Genomic DNA, 23,770 nt, shown 5'->3' with positions numbered 1-23,770 from the left:
TTGGGACACACTGGATTTCATTCCTGCTGTTCACCAATGATTTTCAGCAAAAAAAAAAAAATCCTAGCCCGAATGTTCAACTTTTAGGCTTCTGTATTTTAGAAAAAGTTATTAAGCCTCTGAATAATATACCAACTCAACTACATGATATGGATGCAAAGCGTTTGGAATATAAGACTCAATATGTTCAGCAATGAATTACTGAATTACTTGAATAACAATAATTAGGCTTCAGAAAATTCTAGAGTTGGTCTTTGAAAAAGCACTAGCTACATAACTTTGCTTGAGTGATTACTACAGAAGTAGTCCTTTCAAAAACTGAAGTCCTCAATTCCAGTGATACTTGGATCTAAGATTTTCCTCTGGCCTACAGTAGAGAAAGCAAGGTCTGCATCCTGAACATCAACTGGAAGAGAATTCAGATGTCTGGATCTAGCTTAGGGTTTTTTCGAATTGCTATAAGCCTATACGTGGAAGGGGGTAATATCTGTAAAACATCCCGCTTCTAATGTACACAAAAATATAACACAAGGGAAAGTCCAAACAGAAAAGCAATGACATGTTCTACACTTACTTGACCTGCAGGGTGCATATTCCACAGATTTAGATCCAGCAAGGAGGTAACAAGTTCCTACAGGCTCCCTCTCTTGTTTTGTTTCAGTCCTCCAGTGGTACAATGGGGCACAGGCCTAAGGAAGAAAACATGGCAGTGAGAAAAACTCCTCTTCAGAATGCTGGGGGGTATAGAATAATACAATGGAATGCCAATTTTCTACAGAATAGTAACAAAAAAAAATTTTGGCGGATGTACCACATGTTATTAGAGAAGATTTATACTATCAGCACTGGGCTGGAAGTATCACCAGTTTCTATTTTTAGAAATAGCTGGTTTATCACAAGAATTTTAGAAATAATAATTTCTTAAAGCAACAGTTGTCAAGAGCTCGTCAAGAATTTATAACACATTCTAACTTCAGGAAAACTATTTCTACTCCGTTCCACAAAACCAGACAAGAATGCTACAACCTTTGTTTATAAAGGGTTAAAAAAGGCTAGCCAATAAATTCTGAGAAAACACAAGCCATACTGATTACTGGGATTGTGTTTAAATTATGAGTTGCCCAGATCTTTTCACTTTTTTTTTCACTACAGTATCCCAGTACTGAGGCATTTGAAGGGCATCAAAAACCTACCAGAATTTTATCATTTTTGGATCTCACAGAGGCTCCAAACCACTGATGAGACTTAAATTCTAGTGGATCATCAGGAGCAAAATCTCTGTTGCCTACAAAGAAAATGAAAAAGAAGCATAATTTCACAGGAAACCGTATAGCAAGAATTAAAAAAAACAAAAAACAAACAAACAAAAACGAAACACCAAAAAACTAAGTCATTGGTTTTGATGTATACAGAGAAAAACAGAAAACAGTAACATTGGAGGATATCGTCCTTTCATGGAAACAGGATTTAAAAAGGATTTTTTGTTATTATTCATTATTACATATGGGGCCTAACATAGCTATATTTACATACCAAGCATTTGTACAACACTGATTCCTTGTAAAAGCACAAAGTTTATAGCATCTTTGACAGCAACACAGTGAATAGCTCATACGTAAGATATTTGACTTCCAAGTCAGATTACAGCACTGCTCAAGAATCAGTGCCAAAGCCAAGTTAGGACTAATGCTTCTAGAAGAAATATTGCCCTGATTAAATTATGTGACTTTTGCCTTTGGCTAGAATTGGGACAGAAATTCTTCTACTACTCTATCAAGTGTTAACATCTCCATTCTGAATGTCACTGCAGTGTACAAAGCATGGCAATTAGCACGCTTACAAGCTTATGAGTAAAGTGAAAGGGTATTCAGTAACAAAAATGTTAAAGAGTTTTCCACGCAGAAGGGTAAGTTAAATTAATGATAATCTGCACTGTTGTCTGTGTTAACTGTTTGGTGATGAAGGTTGGTGGAAGCAACTCAATTAGTGGTATTTCTGCAAGCGTGAAGGTTAGAATTCTTTAAATCATTTAACGTTTCTTACGTACTTTCACTGGAAAAACAATGGAAACTTTGCCAGCCTAATGAGAAAATGGATGTAACGCTGTAGAAAAATGTATCTTTTAAAAAGTCACCTAGATCTGTGGTTTACAGTGCCTAAAGCTGAAGGAGTCATTGAGGTCAACAGCCATACATCACTTCCACAGGCTGCTGGGGGGAATCCCCAAACCCAACCCTGCTATGAATCAGAGACCTGTGACTACTTGAATCAAAACTTCCTTGCTTGTCTCACACCTTGTAAAGAATGTTCTGTCTCAAGAGACTGTTACTTCCATTAGGAAAATCCCATGAAAAGGAGAACAAACGTGATTCTAATCTGCAGAGTCAGCCAAAACATGCAAGTATCTGGACTATGTTTGCTCTTAGATTAGAACTATGTAGAAATAAATCAATGCCAAGCACATAGCACCAGAGAACTAGTGTGGGTTTTTCTAATTTCATCAACAGTAATTAAAAAACCCCACTTCCTTCTGTCACCCCCTCCTCCACTCTCTTATTGGAACAGGTGCTAAATACATGGAGGGCCTGATGATTAGCACATCATCTGGGCAGATTTACGTACACTTCAACATTCATACTATCACCCTTGCACAGACAAAAACGTAGTTTGGAGATCTGCATGTCACCTCCTCATGGTACAGAAAACCAAACCCAGATCAAGACGTTTTCCAAATAGGGAATTCTCCTTAGCACACTTCTAAAAATCCCTGTTTTATCACCATCTTTTCCCTTCCTTGCCTTTAATTCATGTAAATCCACCCAAGGACAGTTTTGCTCAAAGGATGCAGTTACATGACTGAGTTAGTTTCAGATGAAGCTGCCACCAAAAGGGGTAGCAGTTCCCATCTGCTCCCGTCCACATGTTCCTGCTGCCAGCCTCTGTCTTGGCACTATTACCTTCTGGTCACATAGTCACAACATGAACCACCTAAAAACAAACCTTACTCAAAAAAATATTCAACAGGAGCAGGGACCAGCCCAACTGACTGCACAGGGAAGAAAGTAGTGCTAAACTGCTGGGGAGAAGACAGAAACATTTGACTGGGAACTATTATCTTTTTTGGCAGCATCAGGGACCTAAAATTGGTTTATTCTGCTTGTAGTCACACCCAAGGTTATGCAGCCTAGAACGACAGATTTGGCTTCTATCCGCTATTTGTCCAGCTACTCTCAAATACAAAGAAACCTCTCTGCTTTACTTGCCAAACAAAGCTTTAAACAAAAGAAACTTGACAATAGTTATGGCATGGCATTTTACACCTTTCTCTACTCTTGGATACTTATGCAATGCTATATATGTATGACTAAAATGAAAGGTAGTGTAGCAGTTTTATAGCGTAAAGCAGAATCCTATTGTGCTAGGTACTACAAAAGTGTCTAGGATGAAAACTTCCCATTTAAGTTTAAAACAATAAGCAGCAAGCAAAAGGAATGGTCACATTGCAATAGCAGGTAGGCAGCAATTCAGCATTATCACCAATCTGATTTTATCACAGGTGTTAAGGAAATCAGTTCCTTCAAGTTTCAGCTGAATGCATCAGCTGAGACAGCATAAAGAAATATTTTTTTTTTAAAAAAAGGCAGTACTGGTTACTGATGCCATCTACCCATAGTCTATGTTGATTGGACTGAAGAAGAGGGAAACCAAGCAGTTTAACCAGCACATGCTGCCAAAACAGCTCCTCTCTGCCTTTTTCCTGGGCATTCTTGAGGTGCAGGCGCTGCACCCCTCAAGAAAGAATCAGTGTCCAGGACAGCAGCTACAAAAACTTCCCTCTCCCTTGATCTTTAGGGGACAAAATTATTTTTTCTACAGTACTGAAGAAACCTCGATTCAACTCTCAAATGAGGGTATTATTAGAAACCACTCTTCAGTTTTATTTTAATAGGTAAACATCTAGGCTTTGAGATATAGTCAGAAGCTAGCATATAAAAAAACTAAAATCTCCAAATCAAAAAACAAATGAACACAATCCCAAGTTTACTATGTTCCAAATGTAGTTTATTATGCTCCAAATGTCATAACTTCAAAAGTCAGCATAATAATTTCTGAAGGCCTAAGTAACAAATTAGGAATTCTAATGCTTAAAAAAAAGCCTCACCACAGTCAAATGTGCTCCATTAGGCAATTTGGCTAAATAAATTTTATTTATAGCATGCTACTATTGCAAAAATATTTTACAAACATCTTGGTGAAATTGTCTAATGTCAGTGCAGATGCAGATTACATAAAACAATATCTGCTACAACTTGAAGATGCCTTACATTGAGTTTATCCTGTATTCAAAGCTTCTTCAGGTTCTCTAAAACTAAGCTGGGGGTCTTGGGGAGAAGGGATTGCTGTTCAGCTCAAGACTGGCTTTAGCACAAGAAAGTGTGTTAAGACAAAAAACTACATCAAGTAGAAAGTACACACATTGGAAACACGGACTTTTCAGATAAAAAAATTGCAAATGCCCAATACAGGCCAAATCTGATGTTAACTCTCCATTAAAGAACAGTAACCTTTATTTACTCACACTCATTCAAAATTCTGCCCAGGAAAACGCTGTGTAAATAGATTATGAGCCTTTCCCTCAGGTCCAGAAGAAAAACTAGTTTTATGAGGAACTCTGGAAAACACCCCGTCATCAAAAATCCCCTTGCTTTAAATGAGAAACCATTTGGGTTCCTGACTGGGGAAAACAAACATAAAGAACACTTAAATGAGAGCACCCACTGAAGCAAATCAGAGTTAAATAAGGTGTTTTAGCTATACCATAAAGTAGATTCGTCATGGGAAGATATAGGACTGACTTCAGCACTTCTGTGTTTTAGTATAAAGAGCCTGACTTTATTATTATTTTATCATGATATAACTTTTCAGTGGTGGTTATTCAAAAAAAACAAAAAAACCCAAAAAAAACCCAAAAGCGCCTTTCCCACACCCTTTAAAAACAGTACCTACATTAAATGAAGCAAACTGTAATACAGGTAGGATTTAAACATACAGGGATTTATAAATCCAGACCGACATTTTGATGTATTATAGTCAGCCATACTACTATAATGGTTCTTACAGCCACTGCTGGTTTTCTTGCATTTCTAAATTCATGTAGACTGCCTCAAGAATACCTTAGAAATGTCTTTAAACCAATGATGTACATTTTTAAAAAGGCATTCAAACAAATGTATCTAGGCAATACAAACTATATTCTGACTAGACTTACTCAAGAAAGTATTCAGAGTTTTTACACAATGAATATTTGCCAGACTAAAATGCAGCCGCTACAGGGACTTCGACTCAATGGGTCATTAATTCCAGGATTATGTCATTTTACCATAGAGTATTATTTTGTATCTGTAAAGGCAGCTTATGAGGTGTTTTTTCCTTTGCTCCCTTGCACTGTAGTAGACATCAGATGATGATTTTACATAACTCTTTCATTAGGGGAAAAAGGGCTGACATGGAGAGTCAACAGTGCTTTGTCTCACTAAGTACTTTCCAGGTGGGGTGATGGGGTTGTCAAGGCAGGGACAGAATTGCTTTAAAAATCCATTACATAGGTGCGTTGTTGCTGCTGTACCAATGGAGCTTTGTCACTTTACTGTGTTACATAGGATTTAAATTTATAAATAGAAACCAACATGGAGAGATGCCGAGTAGAAATCGCAGAAAAAGCAGAAAACAAAATAGTCTAAGCCATCTTCCAAGTCTAATAAAAAGATCAAAAGTTCTTTCAGTGCTGGTTTTCTTTTGGCTATCAGCTTGGGATAGTTGGGGCCTTCTTTTTCCAATGTAAATGTTGTCAGTTACAGAAACAATGGTGTTACTACAAAATGATTGGAGTTGAGTAAGTGGATCCAGTTGTAACTTGCAGCCCGCCTGTTTGCATGGTAATGAGAAAACTGAACTAAAACATTTGCCCCTGATCTTGAGTGCCAGACTTAACTGAGATAATCATGAGTCAAGAGGCAGTGCACTGATGAAGCCTGGTTCAGTGTTGTCATACTATGAATACTTACGAAGTTGTAAAATTTCAAGTCACCCAATTCATAGAATTTCCATTAAAACAAACCTCTTTGTAACTATGCCAATTCAACACAAATTATGTTGCCCCTTCAGATAAAGGGAAAACTTTATGCAGCTAGCCAAAAGAAAAGACAAACTTGTATATTTTATAAGAGCACTCTTTTTATAATATGAGAACTTTATGTAGTATAAAGCTAGCCATCTTCCACCCAAAATCTCAGCAATTTCAACCTCAGTTAATGAGGCAAGTGAGTACAAGCTTGTCTTTACCTGAAACTCCCCATGCTGTGAGGCGGATGATAGTTTATCAACCTTGGTTTAGCCACAGTGTTTTGTTAATGACTCAGGGAGACGGGAATACAGAGCTTCCCCCTATTCCCCTTCCCTCTTCTGAGGTATGAATCCTGCTTCTTCACCCAGGCAGTGCTGGAACAAAAGCATCTTTTCCCTTTGCCTAACATAAGAAAGACTTTTTTTTTTTCCCCCAACTAGTCATACAGTTGAGATCCAGCTACACACACGCAGAGAGCCAACAGTATTCGTGCCGGAGTCTACCTAATCACAAAAGCATGAGCATTTTTCCACTGTCAGCTATAACAACATGCAGAGGAGGCCTTACACGTTCTGCCACCCTCCTTCGTATTCCGAGTAGTACGCAGAGCCCAATGCAGACTTCAGTTACACCAGCACACATGATAAGGGTAACAACCAAACTTCAATGGTGTCGTGGTTTAACCCCAGCCAGCAACTAAGCACCACGCAGCCGCTCACTCACTCCCCTGCATCCAGTGGGATGGGGGAGAAAATAGGGAAAAAAAGAAGTAAAACTCCTGGGTTGAGATAAGAACGGTTTAATAGAACAGAAGAGAAGAAACTAATAATGATAATGATAACACTAATAAAATGACAACAGCAGTAATAAAAGGATTGGAATGTACAAATGATGCGCAGGGCAATTGCTCACCACCCGCCGACCGACACCCAGCTAGTACCCGAGCGGCGATTCCCTGCCCCCCCACTTCCCAGTTCCTAAACTAGATGGGACGTCCCATGGTATGGAAGACACCGTTGGCCAGTTTGGGTCAGGTGCCCTGGCTGTGTCCTGTGCCAACTTCTTGTGCCCTGGCTGGTCATGAGAAGCTGGAAAATCCTTGACTTTAGACTATACACTACTTAGCAACCACTGAAAACATCAGTGTGTTATCAACATTCTTTGCATACTGAACTCAAAACACAGCACTGTACCAGCTACTAGGAAGACAGTTAACTCTATCCCAGCTGAAACCAGGACAAATGGGACTGAGGTAATGATAGATTTAGCAAGACAAAAATCAATCCATTTTACTACAAACAAATGAATGGTCTACACACGATTTATTGCTTTATTGTTGATTAAATCGACAGCCTTTGAGATTGAAATCCCCATACAGATTGCACCCTAATACCAATAAAACCATCAGCTAAAAATAAAACAGTACTTTGTTAAAGCACGCTATTTGCGCAAAATACCAACCTATCCCACGCTTCCTTATCCATCTCCTTATTCTGTAAGTAGAAAGGATGGAGTTATGAACAATTGACTTATTTGCACCAATGATCAAAATCTCCAAAAGGCAAATATAAACTCATGACACCCACTCCAGTCATAACATCCCAACATCAGCAGATCCTACGCTGTGCAATGCTACAGCACAAAGCTGCACAAGGCAGTAAAAATACCCACTTCAAACTAAATAGGTCACAGATAGATACAGCCATGCCAAACCAGTGGTTTAGGCTTCCAAACAAAGACTCCTATTGTCTAGAATCACCCACTTGGGGATAGAAAAAAACCCAAATGTGGAAACATAAGGAGGAATCGGGAGAGCTTTTTTTATAAGTATTTTCCTCTTCAAAAGCTTCTTTCTCCTCTCTTAGGACAGACCAAGATAACCAATCTTAAAAGAATTTCATCCAAAAATATTTAAGAACAAACCATTTCTCTAAAATTACTCTGATGGTCAAAACACATGGGAAGGGGGAGAAAAGGAAGGACGGTACCACTGTTAAAGTGACAAAACTTTTTGCAGCCAGAGGCTACACTGACTTCTTTTTCCAAAGCAATAAAAACACACCACACAGAGCTGAAAACATTTGAGATGCTCTTAGGTTTTAGTATTCAACAGCTTCTGTAAGTTTCCCCAATCTTGAATTCTGAGATCTGATATAGAGAACAAAAGCCGTAGGGAAAGCTTTTACCAAAAGAAGGAATGACAACTTACCAGAAGAGCAAAACAATACATTGTCTGAGCAAGCAGATCTTTCTGTGCTAAAAATGAAATCTGCTCAAGAAATCTGCAATTCATTAGCATAGAAGTTCAAAGTTATTTTATGAGCATATTTTCCTTTGTAACAGTTCATAGAGCTGTCTGCATTTCATCAGATTATTCTAAATGCAGAAGCTCTTGAAACACTCTCAGTACTGCACTTTTTGATGCTGACAAAGAGCTGCACTTTCAAGCATGCTGTACTGGAGCAAGTACGTTTCTCAAAGTTTTCTTTAAAAAGACGGCAGATTTTTGCAAGAGAAACTTCATCATCACAAAACTGTTTTGTTACATTTTTTATGAAAAGCCATGGGAGCATGAAGAAATGCTATTTGTACCAAACCGTTTCCCACTATTCTTGACTGACGAAGAGCTAGGACCACAAAGATGAAAAGTAAAATAATATGAATAATTATGAAGATTGTTTCCTTTTGGAAAACAAGCACATAGGAAACTCACTTGGTTTACATTAATTTGCTACATATGCTCACATGTGTACAGTCTGATTAACTCCAACTGGTTACACGGATCCCTGAACAATTTTTTGTTTGTCAGAATGAAATGATCCTGCTCTCTAAAATTCCATGGCCAAATAATGGAGGTATTTATCCAGATGTCAGACAATTAGCTAAGTGTATCCACCCTGCTATTCCACGTATGCCAAACTATAAAATACATAAAGACCTAAAGATCACTTGCTGATTTTCCTAAAAATCATGTTTGACCACCCCTCTGCTCACTGGTTTTGTTGTCTGGCTCAAAAGTGAGCTTTTGATCCTCCTCCTGCACAGAAAAACATGTTTAATTTTATATACAAAAAATGGACAACTATACAAAATAAATAAAACTCTCAGAAAAACCTTAAACTTTTCAAGAATCTTCTCCCTGAGCAAGACTATGGAAATACTTTCAGTAATATTTGGTACTATCTATGCAAGCTTTGCTATGCTAGTCTGTGAAGGCTGTGGAAGGAGAAAAGGAGAGGGAGAATAGATGTGTCTTTAAAACAAATGGGTTTGGACCATTGTCTCAAAACTGATCAGAAACAGAAAATGGACTGCTATATTACATGCATTCCTTTCACAGTCTACCTACAAGAAATATGTTTTTCCTGGAAAAAGCTGCTAAGCAGCTGGCAGATGAAGCCAACAGTTAAGCATTCTAAGAGAGGAACCACTTCTAGTACTAGGGCTCAGCAAGCTGTAAGAGCAGGTTTTCCACCATTTGCTTTCCCAGATTCTTTCTTCTTTGTAAGATTCAGAACATTCCCCTATTGTTATGGATTAGAGGAAAAAAAACAACAACCCCAAATTTTCAGTCACAGAATTATCTGGTGTGGAGAATGGATAAGAATGAAGACAAATATTTACCCACCTTGACCTATAACTTGTGGGTTTTGGTAATTTGAACATGAAATGTAAAATGTCTTGCAAAGGAAAGGATTTACTAACATTGTTTATGCTTATGACAATTTTGAAGAATACATTATCTTGAGAACGTCAATTTCCCCCTGGTGCTTGTCCTGAAAAACTACAGCCTCCTACACATTCTGAAACTGAAAGTTAACTGAGGGGAAAAAATCCCAAGTATTTTTCGTAACAATTCAATCGAAATTGTGGTAATGCTGTGGCAACTGTAGTAAGAAGTAAAGATATACAAGAATACAAATACCAGAAACTTCAGTTTTGTGACAGTGGCACATTTAGCTACTGAATTAACAAGGTAAACAGGAATAAGGCAAAAAAAGTTCATCACTTACATAGCACTTTTTAATCAGATCTTTTTCTATCTAGATTTGCAGGATAACCTGTTAAAGTAAGAGATACAAGCACTGCTTCGTATTTCAGTTTTGCAACAGGATCAATGAAAGCATGAATGTGAGGAAGCTTGCTCTGGTAGTTGGTTCCTTTTTAACTTTAACCTTTATGTGCTTCTAAGAGCACGAGCCAGCCAGAAATGCATGCCTGATGATACTTGAAAGGCTTTAAAAAAAAAAAAAACAACAAAACAACCCTAACTTTCTGGCCATGTACACACAAGCACATGCAGCACAGCTATACACACCCCTGAATTTGAGGGCATTTTCTACCACACATGTTTGTTATGCAATTTTCACATAGTCATAACTATGTTAAATCAAAGCCAACTGATGTCAATGCTAAAATGCTCAGAAGCCCCACAGCGAAGCATCTTTACATTTGGGAAGTGTTAATGTGCGATATAAACATTTTCCCTTCCAAAGCCACCATGTATACCAGAACGTCAAAAGCAATTATTATAATACGCACAGAAACACACGCACACAGACATATATACAGAATACTCTCTACTGGATTTTTACAAGTGTAACCATTGTGCTGGGAGATCTAGGACAAGGGGAGATCCCTCTTCCCCTTTGCAAATATATTGCTGTTTTAAATGAGAAAATACGCTGTGTAAGAACAGTGAAAGAACATTTCTTTTCAGCCAGCAGTTTAAAAATTATAATATGCACTTTAATAAGGGGGTTTTTTTATGGTACAGGATGGTGGGGAGGGCATGAAAGGGAGGGAAATACATATATTTTCAGCATGAGAGCTTATGCGAGTTCCGTGAGTGGACTGCTATTGCCCAGCTCCCCTCCTGAAAGAGCCAAGTTGTCACACACACAGGAAGGAATAAACAGAAGTAGTACATTTGGTACTACCAGGAACTATCAGCTTAACAACTTATCGCTTTCCTCCAGAGTAGCTGGGATGAAGGTAAATGCAAGTAACAAGCAATACTGGTATAAGGTAAGGGCTTAAATGACTCCTCCTGCAAAGATTAACATAAAGCAGCTAGTACCTTCTCTCTTGGGCTACGTAATAGCTGTGCCATTTGTCTCATGGAAATGACCACACTTCTGTGCTAATAGGATATTAAAGCCAAAAGCAAGTGTTAGAAAATGAAACCCAACTCTGTGCAGTCACTGCTGTGCAGCTGAGCTCAGTGTGGCCTTTGTATGGGTAGGGAAGAAAAAAAAGGACCCATAAAACTTGAGGAAAACTTAACTAAAAAACAAGGAATGTTTAAGAAGAAAAAATAATAACTGAGAGAGAAAAAAACCTTGCTTGGTGGATCTCTGTAAAATGCTACTCTCAGATTCATTTGTGATACAACCACAAGACAAGCGGACAAGCACAACCTCACACCGTCAGAACAAGACTCACTCTTTCCTCCATTCCCTCGCTACATTCACAGTGCAGAAACATGGCCTCTTCCTTGCTCTCAGACGCTGTGTGCAAGACACAGTGGCTTGGCCTGGTCCAGGATCTGCTAGCTACGCTATCTGGCACAAGAAAGCAGGAGGAAGAACAGGAGCATGACTTTTTTACAACCCCACGTAGGCAGTTTGGCACCAACAGGTAAACAGAAAAAAGCCGCAAGTAGAAATGTTCTCATTATTTTCACAGGTCAGATTTCTCACTAGCTGTAAACAATTAGAAAAGAACTCTGAAGAAACCCATCTAATTAATTACACAGAACCTGTGCTGCTTTTTCCATTAAAAAAACCCAGCTAAACAATCTTGGGGGCAGGAATAAAAGTCTGCCTTGAATTGCAGGGCTAAGCAATACCTCTGGAGTTACAAATCATATTTATGCAAACGTTGCAGTAGCGATGGATGAACCTGAATTCTTGCAGAGGTTGAGTCATCTACAAAAAGCACCTTCGCATTAGCACCACAAGTCAGTGGTCAAATCTTCTGCTTCCTATTTCCTGCAAAGGGAATCACAAGTCTTCCCTAACTCCTGCTACCTTATGAGGTAGGGGCAGGCAAGAGTGCGGGGTTACGCTGTGTTGGCAGTAAGACATTGTCATCATAACATAGGGAATCAACCATTGTATTATGCACAAAGAAAAAGACATTTTATTTTGTCTCAGTGCATTTATTATTTTATTATGCTGAAGTACAATGCCCCTTTCACCCAGGGAATAATGGACAAATGCATTATTTCCCAATTCATTGCCACAAAACTAGGATGAGTTAAAATGTGCCTGAAAAAAATCCTGCTATTTCTACTGTTAAATTTCAAGTGATTAACATGCCCATTACTTAAAGGCCAATTATAAGCAAAACACTATTTGTTTGCCCAGTAGCATATACCTTAAGCACAGACACACAGAAAAGCAGCACAGCCTCTGTATCTATTTATGCTGCCGGGCATACAGAAAAGCCTATTGCAAATGTTCACAGTATAAACAGATAAATGCACTGCAATTCCCATTGGAAGATGCACCTAGAACCTACCCAGGTGGCTCATCTTTCCCTACCGGAAGTTTTTTGGCTATTATATTACTGGTGATTATTAATTACGGACATCTAGATTCTTTCTTTTAAAAAAACCCAAACAAACAAAAACCACATCTGTATTCTAGTAAACAATAAGCCCGAAGTAAAAACAAAACAAAAAAAACCCAAACAAAACCAAAAAAACACCACACCACAATTTTTGCTGTCTTACACTGATGCAGACATGCCACACTTTGCAGCTTACTAAAGACCTTAAATAATCAGGCAGAAACGTTCCTGTAGAGTGAAGTAAAGAGACTGATAATGACTTGGGGTTTGCATGTACCATTATGTACGTCATTCTTTATTTCACAAGAGAACTGGTAACATAGTAGTTTTTAGAAAAACATGTGGAGATTTCAGAAATGTGAACATCAACAACATTTTGTGGTATACCTTGACAACGGAATTGGAAGAGCTTCTCCGCTGTATCGTACATGATTTATGAAGGCTGCATAAACCTAACAGCCTTTAGACTGCTGAGTCAAAATACCAGCAGAGGCAAGAATGAATTATAACCAAACAGACCTTAAAAGCACAGGTGTTTCCTCTGCCCTACCACATGGGTCTTGCTAATCCACTCCCATGCCACGGAAAGGTTTTTCCACTGGTCTGAAACATGCTGTGGAAAACAGGATTCAATGCTGAATGGCTCAAGCAGAAAAGCACATGCAGCGCGTTCTCATATGACCTGCCACAGCTTGTGGAAATCACTATGTGTACCAGAGCATGAAGAGTGAGTGAAATGTTTAATGTCAGCATTGTCGCTGATCAACCTTAGTATACTTCAGAATGGGTAAGTAATGCCTCTGACCTGAGGCGCCCTAAGTGCTGCTATCATAAATGTCACAAATTCTGCGAAGCTACATCTGAGAGGAAAAATAAAAAAAGAAATTTATTCTGCAGTTTGAAGTTTATACTCCCAGTTTTAGATTAAACTTCTGAGTATTTCTGCCTACACCACCTTTGCTGGTATTAAAAAGTATCTTTCCTCACATGCCATATTCTTAACAGGCAATAAACCCTTTGAGGTTTGTTGGGATTTAGGTTGCTAAATGTTTCTGGATTGCTGGGAAGTACAGAAGAAAAATAGAAACGGGTTAAAACAAAAGAATAATGTATGCTCACTCAGGCTTTCAGCACATACCAAGGACAACAGAATTCTAAAAGAGAGGGGGAAGAAAACCCACACATCACAGCAAACCAAGCCTTGACTGGTTGCCAGTCCAAAACCAGCTGCATTCACACCGACCATTGAGAAACCCCAAGTGAATCTGAATCCCTTCTGCTTCCTCACACTAGGATTAGAGCAGGGACACCCCATCGCCCCTTACCATGAAGTACATGTTACCTGTGGAGTCAAATACAATCGGCTGGCAGTTTCTGTTTGAATTCCAGTTACATTTGAGCACCTGGCCTCCTTCTACGATGTTGTGCTGGGTAGTGTTTGCCTTTGGAGCTCCCACCAGAAGAAATATCCTGCAGTAAAAAGAAGAAATACAACAAAGGTTTCGCCACCTAAGGCACAGATGTTGTTACTTTGTGACGTCCAAAGGGTTAAAAAAAAGCAAAACCCTTGCCCATTCAAATCTAAGTCTGACTAGAACTACTTTGAGTTTCAGAGACCTTCATATTAGGTTTTAGTCCTGAATCCCTCTTTTCTGCAAGCAAAACCAGGCAAAAAACCACATTTACCAAAAAGAAGAGACAAAAGAAGATAAAATAATTCTGTCCTACTTAAAAAAGATATTTAAAATGATATAAATATCTTTTATAGTCTTTTTTTTTTTTTTCTTTCAAAAATATGTATGTATACAGCAGAACAGGAAATCGTGTACTTCTGTAATTTAGGAAAGTCATCGACTGTCATAATTTCTGGTTAATTTTGTACATCAGAGTAATTCAAGGAAGTCAGTCAAAAATGGAAACAATACATAAACAAAACAGTAGTGTTTCTGAGCTCAGAAGGCACCAAGCGGTGAGTCAGCCTAGTGTTAGCAAACGTTCTTTTAAAAAGAATGTCCAAGTACCCAAGTGAGTGTCAACCATAGGTCTGTACATTAATGAAACTTTACTGAAATTCATTACACAGTAATCGTTTTCTTATTAGTATCTGTTGTGCTTTCACAAATCTCTGCTCATATGAACACGTTAAGTGCACTCTACGTACAAACTGCTACAAGATTACGCCTGTGCGGCTGGTAAAATTCAGAAGTTGCGAAGTAAGAAACAGACTGAATAAAAAGCCAGACCAAACAAGGTTCTTATCAACTTCCAACAAGGTTATTAACATTTTCCAGGAACTCTGACACCTCTGAGACACACTTGACTCATCAGTGCTTTCCTGAGTAAGTCCATTTGAAGTATAGACAAAGACATATAGAAGACTAAATGCTTCCTTTCATCAGAATCTGCCCTGTTGTTTCCATTTAGACTGTCGAAGAGAGAATATAGCTTGCAAGAGCAAGTCTTATCATCCCGTATCAGGCGTTATGGTTATTTAGTTTTTGAAATCGGGTTAGCTGAAGAAGCTGCAAGACTGGTTGGAGAGAATGTCTACAGGTAGACAGATCCAGACTTACCAAACTTGCTCTGGTTTTCACAGCCATCTTCCAGACTTCACTTTAGTACAGAGCTAAGTTTGTATTTCTTAACATGTAAATACCAGGTATAAACACGTAACACCTCATCAATGCTCAGTTCATATGAAGACCAACATAAGCTACTAGTGTTCAACTCATGTGACTTTCCAGAACTTCAAAAATTTCCTGGTGTGGACCCTGATAGAAAATCCAGGCTAGTTGGCAATCTATTTGTTTTCCTTAGTTGCCATTCCTAGACTCTCTAGATTCCGAGAACAAGAATTCGGAATGCTTTAATCAACTTAAAGTGTCCTCTCTGGGCGTAACAGAAATGCTTAAAAATAAACACCATCATAATGTCAAGTAAAGAAACACATTAATTACTATAATTACAATCTATTAAACAAGTGGTAGCTTGCCTCCCACTTCACTCTTGCATCACTAGCTTTTGAGAAGCCCCCCCCCCCAATTAAATACTTGTTTAAAAAAAAAAAATAAAACATTCCCATTCTTTCATGTATTTAAAATCTTTCTTAAGATAATCTTTGTGATGAAATTTATTAACAAGATTACCAATAAAGGAATCATTACGGAACTCCACAAAGGTTTGGTCACCTCTTCTCCCAAAGCAAAAGAATGCATTTTTATCATCATAGACCAAATGAGCAGATTTTATCATAGGTCTGATAATAATATACAAATTACCTAAATACAAAAAAGTCTCTAGTCCACATACTTTGAGAAAGGGGGAGTACAGGGAAAATTGTTATTTCCATGGGAATACACCATCTATGCTTTGATACTGCCTATCTCCTACATGATGCAACCATCTGCCCCAACACGATGCTGTGGACAAGTCTGGGGGTGTATTGACATCCTCAGAAGTTCAACTTCGGTAGCTGTACTTACAGGAATAATCACTTGTCAGTGCTTTGCCATGGGCTGATAAAGAGAAACTGGTATTTCCATGTACTTGTATCCAGGAAGACTGACTATCAAATGCAAGTCTTTTAAAACCATGGCATGCATGAGAAACCTTTTTCAGTTTTTATGAAGTTATGTTCAGTCACTTCTTATAGTTATGCCCTGTCAGGCGCCACATAGCACCCTGATACAAGACTACCACTTTGACTCCTGGAATAGGTCTTTCATACTGGACTTCTAAATATGCTTTATTTTGGTATCCAGCAGGTGAAAATAGACTATGAAACAGCAGCTTGAGCATTCAGGAATAAATAACACTCCTTTGTTGTCAGGCTAGTCAATCCAAATAGCTTTAGCTCAACTAAATTTACTTAATCTCTACTACTCATGTAAAGAGCAGGTGATAAATAAAAATTCAACGAAGCAACAACAAAGGTGTAGGAACCAAGTGACACACGTGACACTCAATAGAAACCATGTAACAAGGCTCATTTTACTAAATGCCTTTTGCTAATCATGCTGCAAAACAGTTCACTCAGTTTTTTACTTAAGATTTAACTGCAGATATCGCTGCGCTCGCTGCTGTTCACCACCACCTTTCCTTCCCCTCCAACAGCTCGAGGCAGGCATTACAGTCTGTGGGGTGTGTGCGTTGATCCTTCTTGAAGGATGGGAAAGACATGGGCCTATGTCTGAAGGAAACTGTATACAAGTATCTCTGGCTATTTCAGGAGACAAAGTATCAGGCCTCCATAGGCATAAACTCAAAAATTTAACACTACTAGTGCCTCTTCCTGTGAAAGTTGCATAGGTACTTCGTTTCAACTACGAGCTTCAATTTAAGATTAAGTGCAGTACTAGGGTTTGGCTTCGCAGATACAGACTAACTTCTAGTCACACCAAACAATTGAGAACATTCCCTTAAAAACAGGAAGGAATCTTTCATGCTGTCTGAAAACCACTAATGTTGAAAGTTAAAAAAAAAAAAAAAAAAAAAAGCCAACACTGTCTTCTTTTACAGCCACGTGCTTTTTGGTCAAGAGTTATTATAAAAATAATGGAAAAGTTCCAAATAGTGATTTCAATGAGAGCTGGGTCACGTTTTTCCTTATCAGAAAGCAAGGAAGAAAATTTACTACATGTATTTACCAGTCTCCTGATAATTTAAGTCGGCATCCACACATGCCGACTTAAACATAAAGGGAGGAACACAAATAGAATCTTTTTTCTTTTAGTGCCGAGACTTACAAGATTAAGATAGTACAGAAAGACGTTGCAACACGCACAAGTTAAGACAGGATGACTTCTAATATTTGTAGGCAATAAAGAAATGCAAATAATGCTAGCTTATGTACTGCAAAAAGACTTGCTCGATAGCTATAGAATTTGTTTATAAAGTTCTACGAGAAAGAGAAAATCCCCTCAGCGTGACAAAGGCCAGCAGCTCTTCCAACTTTACAGCCCTTTCTTCAGGTGGGAAAGGCAGGCAAAAAAAGTGGCAAAAACGAGGTCTTAACGTAGCCCGCACTCGAGAAACACGGACTAATTCATTACGGCAACACCACGACTTCGAAGTTAGTGACACGACTATCCGAAAGTCTGAAACGCCGCAGCTACTGCCTGCACATTGCTTGATTTTCATTTAACACAAAAGGAGAACACGTTCAGGAAGCAGTCGTGGAGGGCATTTACACGGAACTTCTTCTTCCCCAGACTCCCCAGCAGCTTTGTGACCCGCACAGACAGAGCGCAAGTCAAACGCGGCACTTCTGCACAGAGCCGCCAAAAAAAGAGCACAGCAGACAGAACTTACGGGACAAAAACCTCCGAGGCGAGACGTAACGAGGGAAACCACCACAGCTTCGCCTTGCTGCGCCGTATTTATTCCCACCATTAGTTGCATAAACCGCGGACCGACAAGGCTATTCAGAGCACCCAGCGGTGCAAAGCCTATGCCGCGTTAAGAGACCCCTTACCCGCCGCACGGAACCAAGTCTTTCGCTTCCCGCTGAAAGGGTCCCAGCGGCCGGAGCCCTCCCCGGAGAGAGGGGCCCCACCGCCGCGGCACCCGTGCCCGCGCACGCCGCGGAGCGGGGGTCCCCGCTGCAGAGACCCGCCCTCGGTGCGGGTCCAGCTGCGGGCCGGGCACCGCGGCCGCCAGCCCGGCCGGGGGCAGGCGCGGCTCCGCCACAGCGCTCGCGGGCCGGAGCACTGGGCTCCCGCCGATTAACCGCTGCCCTTCCGAGAGCCGCCCTGCCGTCGGCCCTCCCCCCGGCCCGCGCTGCGAGCCAGCGGTAGCGGCTCGGCTGCTGACGCCGGGGGAGCTTCTCCCGGTCCCCGCACCGCCCTCCTCACCCTCGCCCTCACCCTCCTCCCGGCCGGCCGGGCTCTCGCACCTCGCCGGGACGGCGCCGCCCACGCACCACAAGCGGAGCAGAGCCGGGCAAGGGGCCGCCAGCACGGGCCCCCCCGCCCCGGGGAGCGGCAGCCCCGGCAGACGCCGGCCGCCCGGGGACGGGAGCGGCCCCGCGGGGCACTTACGAGGATGGGTCGGGAGCGAAGAAGTCCACGGCGAAGCCGAAGTAGCTGCCCTCCGGGCCCGAGTAGACGGCCGGCTGCTCCACGTCCAGGTTGAAGGCGCTGCCCGGCGCCAGCTCGCCGCCCAGCAGCACCAGCAGCCACGGCCACAGCCGCGCCATCGCCCGGCGCCGCGCTGCCTCCGCGGGGCGCCCACAGCCGCGCGGCTCTGCTGGGAGGCGGCCGGCCCCGCGCTGCCCGGCGGCGGCGAAGGGCGGGGGGGGGGCGGAGGGGCCGCGCGTTTCCCGCGGCCGGCGGCGGGGCGGGGAGCGGAATCACTTCCTCCCGCCCTGCGCCCAGTTCCCTTTTCTCCTCGGGACAGGGGCGGCAGGAAGGAGAAGCGGCATCATGTGGTGCCGGAGGCGGGCCCTGCTCCGCACCGGGCCGCTGCTGCCGCCGCCGCCGCCGCCGCCGCGCCGCTCCCTTCCGCCGGGAGCCGGCCGACCCGGCCCCGGCCCCGCTGGGGGAGCGCAGCTGCGCGGTCGGGGAGAGGCCCTGCCCGCGGCGGAGGGGCTGGAGCTTCAGGGCGATTAAGTTTCAGCTGCGGGGTGGGGGGAGGACTTGCCCTGCCGTCTGCCGTGGGTGAGGGCAGCCGGGTCTCGAAGCCGTTGCGAAGGCTGCGAGAGGTGCAAGCGCCGTTGAGAAGCGCTAGAAATAAGAAGAGGGGGTGGGGGGCACATCCATACTTGGTCTTACGGAGTCTGTGTGGGTGAGACGTGCCCTGTAAAGCCTTTCCCACCAAGTCTTGGGGACGAGCTGTTTCAGGAAAGCTGCTAATACGAGCAGGGAGGGAAGTAACTGCCTGCGTGGGCCCATCCACAGGGGACAAACCCAACGATTTTCCAAGTGATACGATACTAAATGAAGTAATTCGAAATGCCGGGGTCCCGGCGGAGCCCTGCTGCACCTCCACCAGCGCGAGGCACGCCGAGCAGCAGGTGCGGGGCTGCGAAGAGCTGGGTCTGCAAAACCTCCCTGACGGACCTCGCCTCCCGTTTTACCACGGCACTACCCAGCTGGGGAAGGAGTGCCCGGCGTTCGGCTTGGACGTCTTCGGTCACGCTTCGCGGCCCTTGGGTCTTCTGTCACTCATGAGATTTTAGCACTGTCATCGCGGTAGCTCAGGCGGTTGTAGCCTTGCCCGCATCAGCCTACAGCGGAGTTTAACATCTGCTCGGTATAGCAGCATTTCAGAAAAAAATGAACATGCTGTAGCACCTGTAAGGTGGAATTACTTCATATTAATTCAGAATATTAACCCATAAAACCCAACACTGGTTTGCACGTAATCAGTTTCATGCTGTTGCCACCAAAAGTCTAAACTTCTGGCTTTGGTTTTCTCATGTGAGCATGACAGAAAGTCAAGGAACAAATAATGAAGTTTCAAACCCTAAGTACGAGTTAAAAATATCCCATACATACTTACCAAGAGACAGATTCAGAGGTAAGAGAATCCTGAGAGAAAATCATTTATAAAATAAGCATATGAAAACCCACAAAGCTATACAAGAAAAAGCCTCAGAAAACACACCCGGCTGTAGAGACATTATGCTGAGGCCTCTTGAACGGAAGTGATGAATTCTAACACGATGGCTGCAACAAAAAATTGAAAAATCTTGCCTTAAAGGGCTTGTTTAATTTCAAGAACAGAAATTACATCAGTTAGAGTGCCTTTCTAAAATACTGCTCTAACTCCCCCCTCCAAACTTTTGAACTGGTGAAATTTTGGACTTAGATTCTACAGGAGATCATTTTAGTTTGAAATCTGTTAAATTGACAGTAAGTGGACTTTTCCAGGCTCAGTTCTAAAAAACATCAGGTGCCTTAGGTAGAGCCAACAAGATTCAGAGTGAGCAAAATTAGAAGCCGCTTATTGAGAATGTTTTCAACAGAGAGCAATCATCATGGCAGAACGTAATTAAAATGATCAGGAATACTGGCAGGCAGCTTAATACAGGCAGAAGCATAATGTTTGCAAACAAACTTCTAGTTAACCTACTGAAGAGAGACATGATTTAATAATCATTAAGTATTCCTGAAGTTTTGATGCAGTTGGCCTAATTCAGTGTGCACAAAGTAGTATGTTAAAACTTTGAACTAGGTGCATCAAACACTGTGTCTTCCTTTTCATGAATTATTCCTTCAAATAACCCAAGGGCCTTTCACACAAAAAAAAAAAAAAAAAAAAAAGTGCTTTCTTCATCACCAACTAATGAATCGTATCTCAGTATCAGTTTCCTGTTTTCTCTTGGAGTGCAAATTTACAGTCACTGTTTGGTTTTTGGTTTTGTTTTGGTTTTTTTAAGCAATGTCCAATCAGCCTACATTCACCAATACCATGGTATTTAGGCTTACAAAAAAAAAAAAAAAAAGTGTAATGTAGAAAGGATTCCAAGGGGAAGAACTGAACTTTGATATTGGGTGATCATTTCAATTTCTTACAAAATGAATAAAGAAAGTTGCTTTAAATTAAAAACTGCAATGTTGTTCTATCTTAATCCAGTCAGATTTTACATTAACATGCAAGCTAAATTAAGTAGTCTTGAAACCAATGGAAAATACAGTAGACTAAGAGAAAGAGGCTGAGCAATGGCAACCTTTTAAAAGCTGGATGTAAAATATGTAAGCTGTATCGTACACCATGGATTCTGGACAAGCCTACTGCTACTTACCTACTGTTAAAATTTTTTTGCAAGCTCATTTAGAAAAATTACCAATATGAGGGGAAAAAAAGAAAAGGAGGCTAGAAAGCGAGAGAGGATTTTGCAATAAATTGTTTTCGTTGAAAAGGCATTGTGAGTTAAGAGTTTTAGGTTTTAAAAATGCTTTATGACTGAACTGTTTCCTCCCATCTAGAAATACTTGCCTTAATACTTGCGCAACCCTGCAGCACCGTTGCTCCACTCTAAGCAGTAAACAATACATATTTTTCATACTTACACTTTTAAAAACATATAATTTAAACATAGGTTTTTCAGCAGTCTCATGGTCTCCCAGGGAAGAACCCCGCCAAACATTTCCATTGAGTCATTCTCCCAACTCCCCTGTCTGCAGTAAAGTATATCACAGCTTGACGAACAGCAGCACATAGAAGATAAGTGGTTTGTTCAAGTAAATCCATGGCAGAGCCAGAAAAGAGAACAAGGTAATCCTGTGTTCCAGTCACTTGTTCTTGTTACCAAGTGATAATAATAATTCCTGAAGGAAGCCAACTCAAAAATTCTTATTCTGTCAAGAAAAAGAGCAGAGTTCCTATACCTAGACTTGATCCTTGTTGCTAATTTTCCTAACTTCGCTGCCTCTTCATAGGCAAGAAAAACAAAAAACCCCAAAACGTTAGTAAAGATTAACTGTTATTGTTATTTACTGACTTCTCTCACAGCTGTTGTACTACAGACCTGATCAAAGCAAAACTGCAGATAAGTTCCTGAATTCTAGCAAATAGGGCAATAAACTAAAAGAAAACAATGGTTTATGTGTACTTTGATCAGTAACTCAGTAGCTTAGGGAAAAGGAGGATTTATTTTCTCTACTTGATTGTGTAACTTTACAACATTAGACAAACAGTGAAGGATAAGGTATTTTTAAGGTATTAGAATTCTTTCACCAAATGATAAATTTTGGCTTCCTAAGGACCGGTTGTGCAGCACTACTCCTTGTTGTCAGCGAATCGTTGAAGGACAGGCCAAAGGAATAAGCCAGACTTCACACAGAGTCAGAGGTTACTCATCGCTAAGGAAATCTTTTTTGCCAACCGTTTCCTTTCTTCAAGAAGGTAATTGCTTCTTCAACAGCTGTTTTGGGCATACCTGCTTTCTCCCATCATTTGGGCTGAGAAAGGTGAAGCCGCCTGTTATTTTCCTGACTCAGCACCGAGCACCCTGCCCCGCTCCCACCGAGTTGAGTCACCAGTTGCGAGCGGAAGCAGTAGCGTCACTGCTGTCTGGGCTTAATTCAGAGCACAATCACAGTCAATCGGTCTAGACAGCCTGAGAGCATAGCCACATCTCCCTATATGGTATTCTACCCCCCAGCCTCAACATGGGAAAAAACCTAAAATGTACAGCTTGGGATTCTACTTCTAATCAAAGCCAAGCTTACTGTAAATGAAGGAAAGGATTTTCTGTTGCAGAAGGGGCTGAGTGACCCATTCCATTGCTTGCATTGAGCTACTATGACCGAATCATGGACAGAGGAATGAAAACCTAAACCAGACTTTGCTCCTAATGTAAAGCGGGATAATACCCTTCCAGTGGAGATGTGATTTTTGCTGTACGAGCTTGTTTAGTTCTCAGCATGACTAACAAATAGATAAACAACAGCTACTGAGATCATATTAAAAAATGTAAACAAATGAATTACATGTTTCTGTATTTACTCTCCTGTTACCTCTAGTTTTCAATGTACAGGCTACTGACTGACTGAGATATTCAGTGGTGAAAATTTACCTCCAAGAAGTGGGCAGTAGGACCGGGATTCCTTTTAACAGGATATCGAAATTTCTGTCTGTATTTATAATTGAATACAATTATTTTTAATTTCTTCAGAGAACAAAGAACCACTTTCCATTATTCAGTAGATAAAACTAAATTGCATCTTACAAGTTGTTAGTCTTGTTAGTTTTTACTCATACAACTAGTTATTAACACAGCTGAATAAAACTTTGCAAGATGCAAAGCACTTTTGGTAGACAGGGACTCACTTTTTTTTTTTTTTTTTTTGCTATTCCTGAGTCTCCAGCCTATAACATGGATGGAGTATTCCAGAATATTTTTTCTTTGCAATTACGTCTTCTCCCATGACATGACATTCATCAACAAGAAATGGACAAAGTCCTGTAATCTGGTAGAAATTGCGAATGTGCAAGCCACCACGGTCCTAGTTCAAAGGCTTAGCGAGGTGTCCTGCGTATAAGCGATAAGCTTCAGCCTCTTAGCAGATGCAGTGCTTTACAGTATCAGTAGTATTAATATATGGAGCAAAAAAAGGATTAGCA

At 41.0% G+C, this 23,770-nt stretch overlaps 1 protein-coding gene across 2 annotated transcripts in view; it reads right to left on the bottom strand.

The window, feature by feature from the left end:
- The window catches only part of ITGAV (integrin subunit alpha V), a 55,683-nt gene extending 36,609 nt beyond the window's left edge, over positions 1-19,074 (bottom strand). For both annotated transcript variants that reach the window (XM_049810507.1, XM_049810499.1), the window contains exons 1-4: positions 18,739-19,074; positions 14,043-14,170; positions 1,194-1,285; positions 575-689 (exon numbers count right to left, since the gene is read on the bottom strand). In XM_049810507.1, coding sequence (XP_049666464.1) covers positions 575-689; positions 1,194-1,285; positions 14,043-14,170; positions 18,739-18,896 — 493 coding nt within the window. In that variant the 5' untranslated portion in view covers positions 18,897-19,074. The remainder of the gene's footprint in view (positions 1-574; positions 690-1,193; positions 1,286-14,042; positions 14,171-18,738) is intronic.
- Positions 19,075-23,770: the final 4,696 nt, after the last annotated feature.

The sequence above is a fragment of the Accipiter gentilis genome, chromosome 1, assembly GCF_929443795.1.
Source record: "Accipiter gentilis chromosome 1, bAccGen1.1, whole genome shotgun sequence".
Classification (NCBI taxonomy): Eukaryota; Metazoa; Chordata; class Aves; order Accipitriformes; family Accipitridae; genus Astur; species Astur gentilis.
Note: the sequence above shows the minus strand (reverse complement) of the source record. Positions and strands in the feature narration are given on the sequence as shown.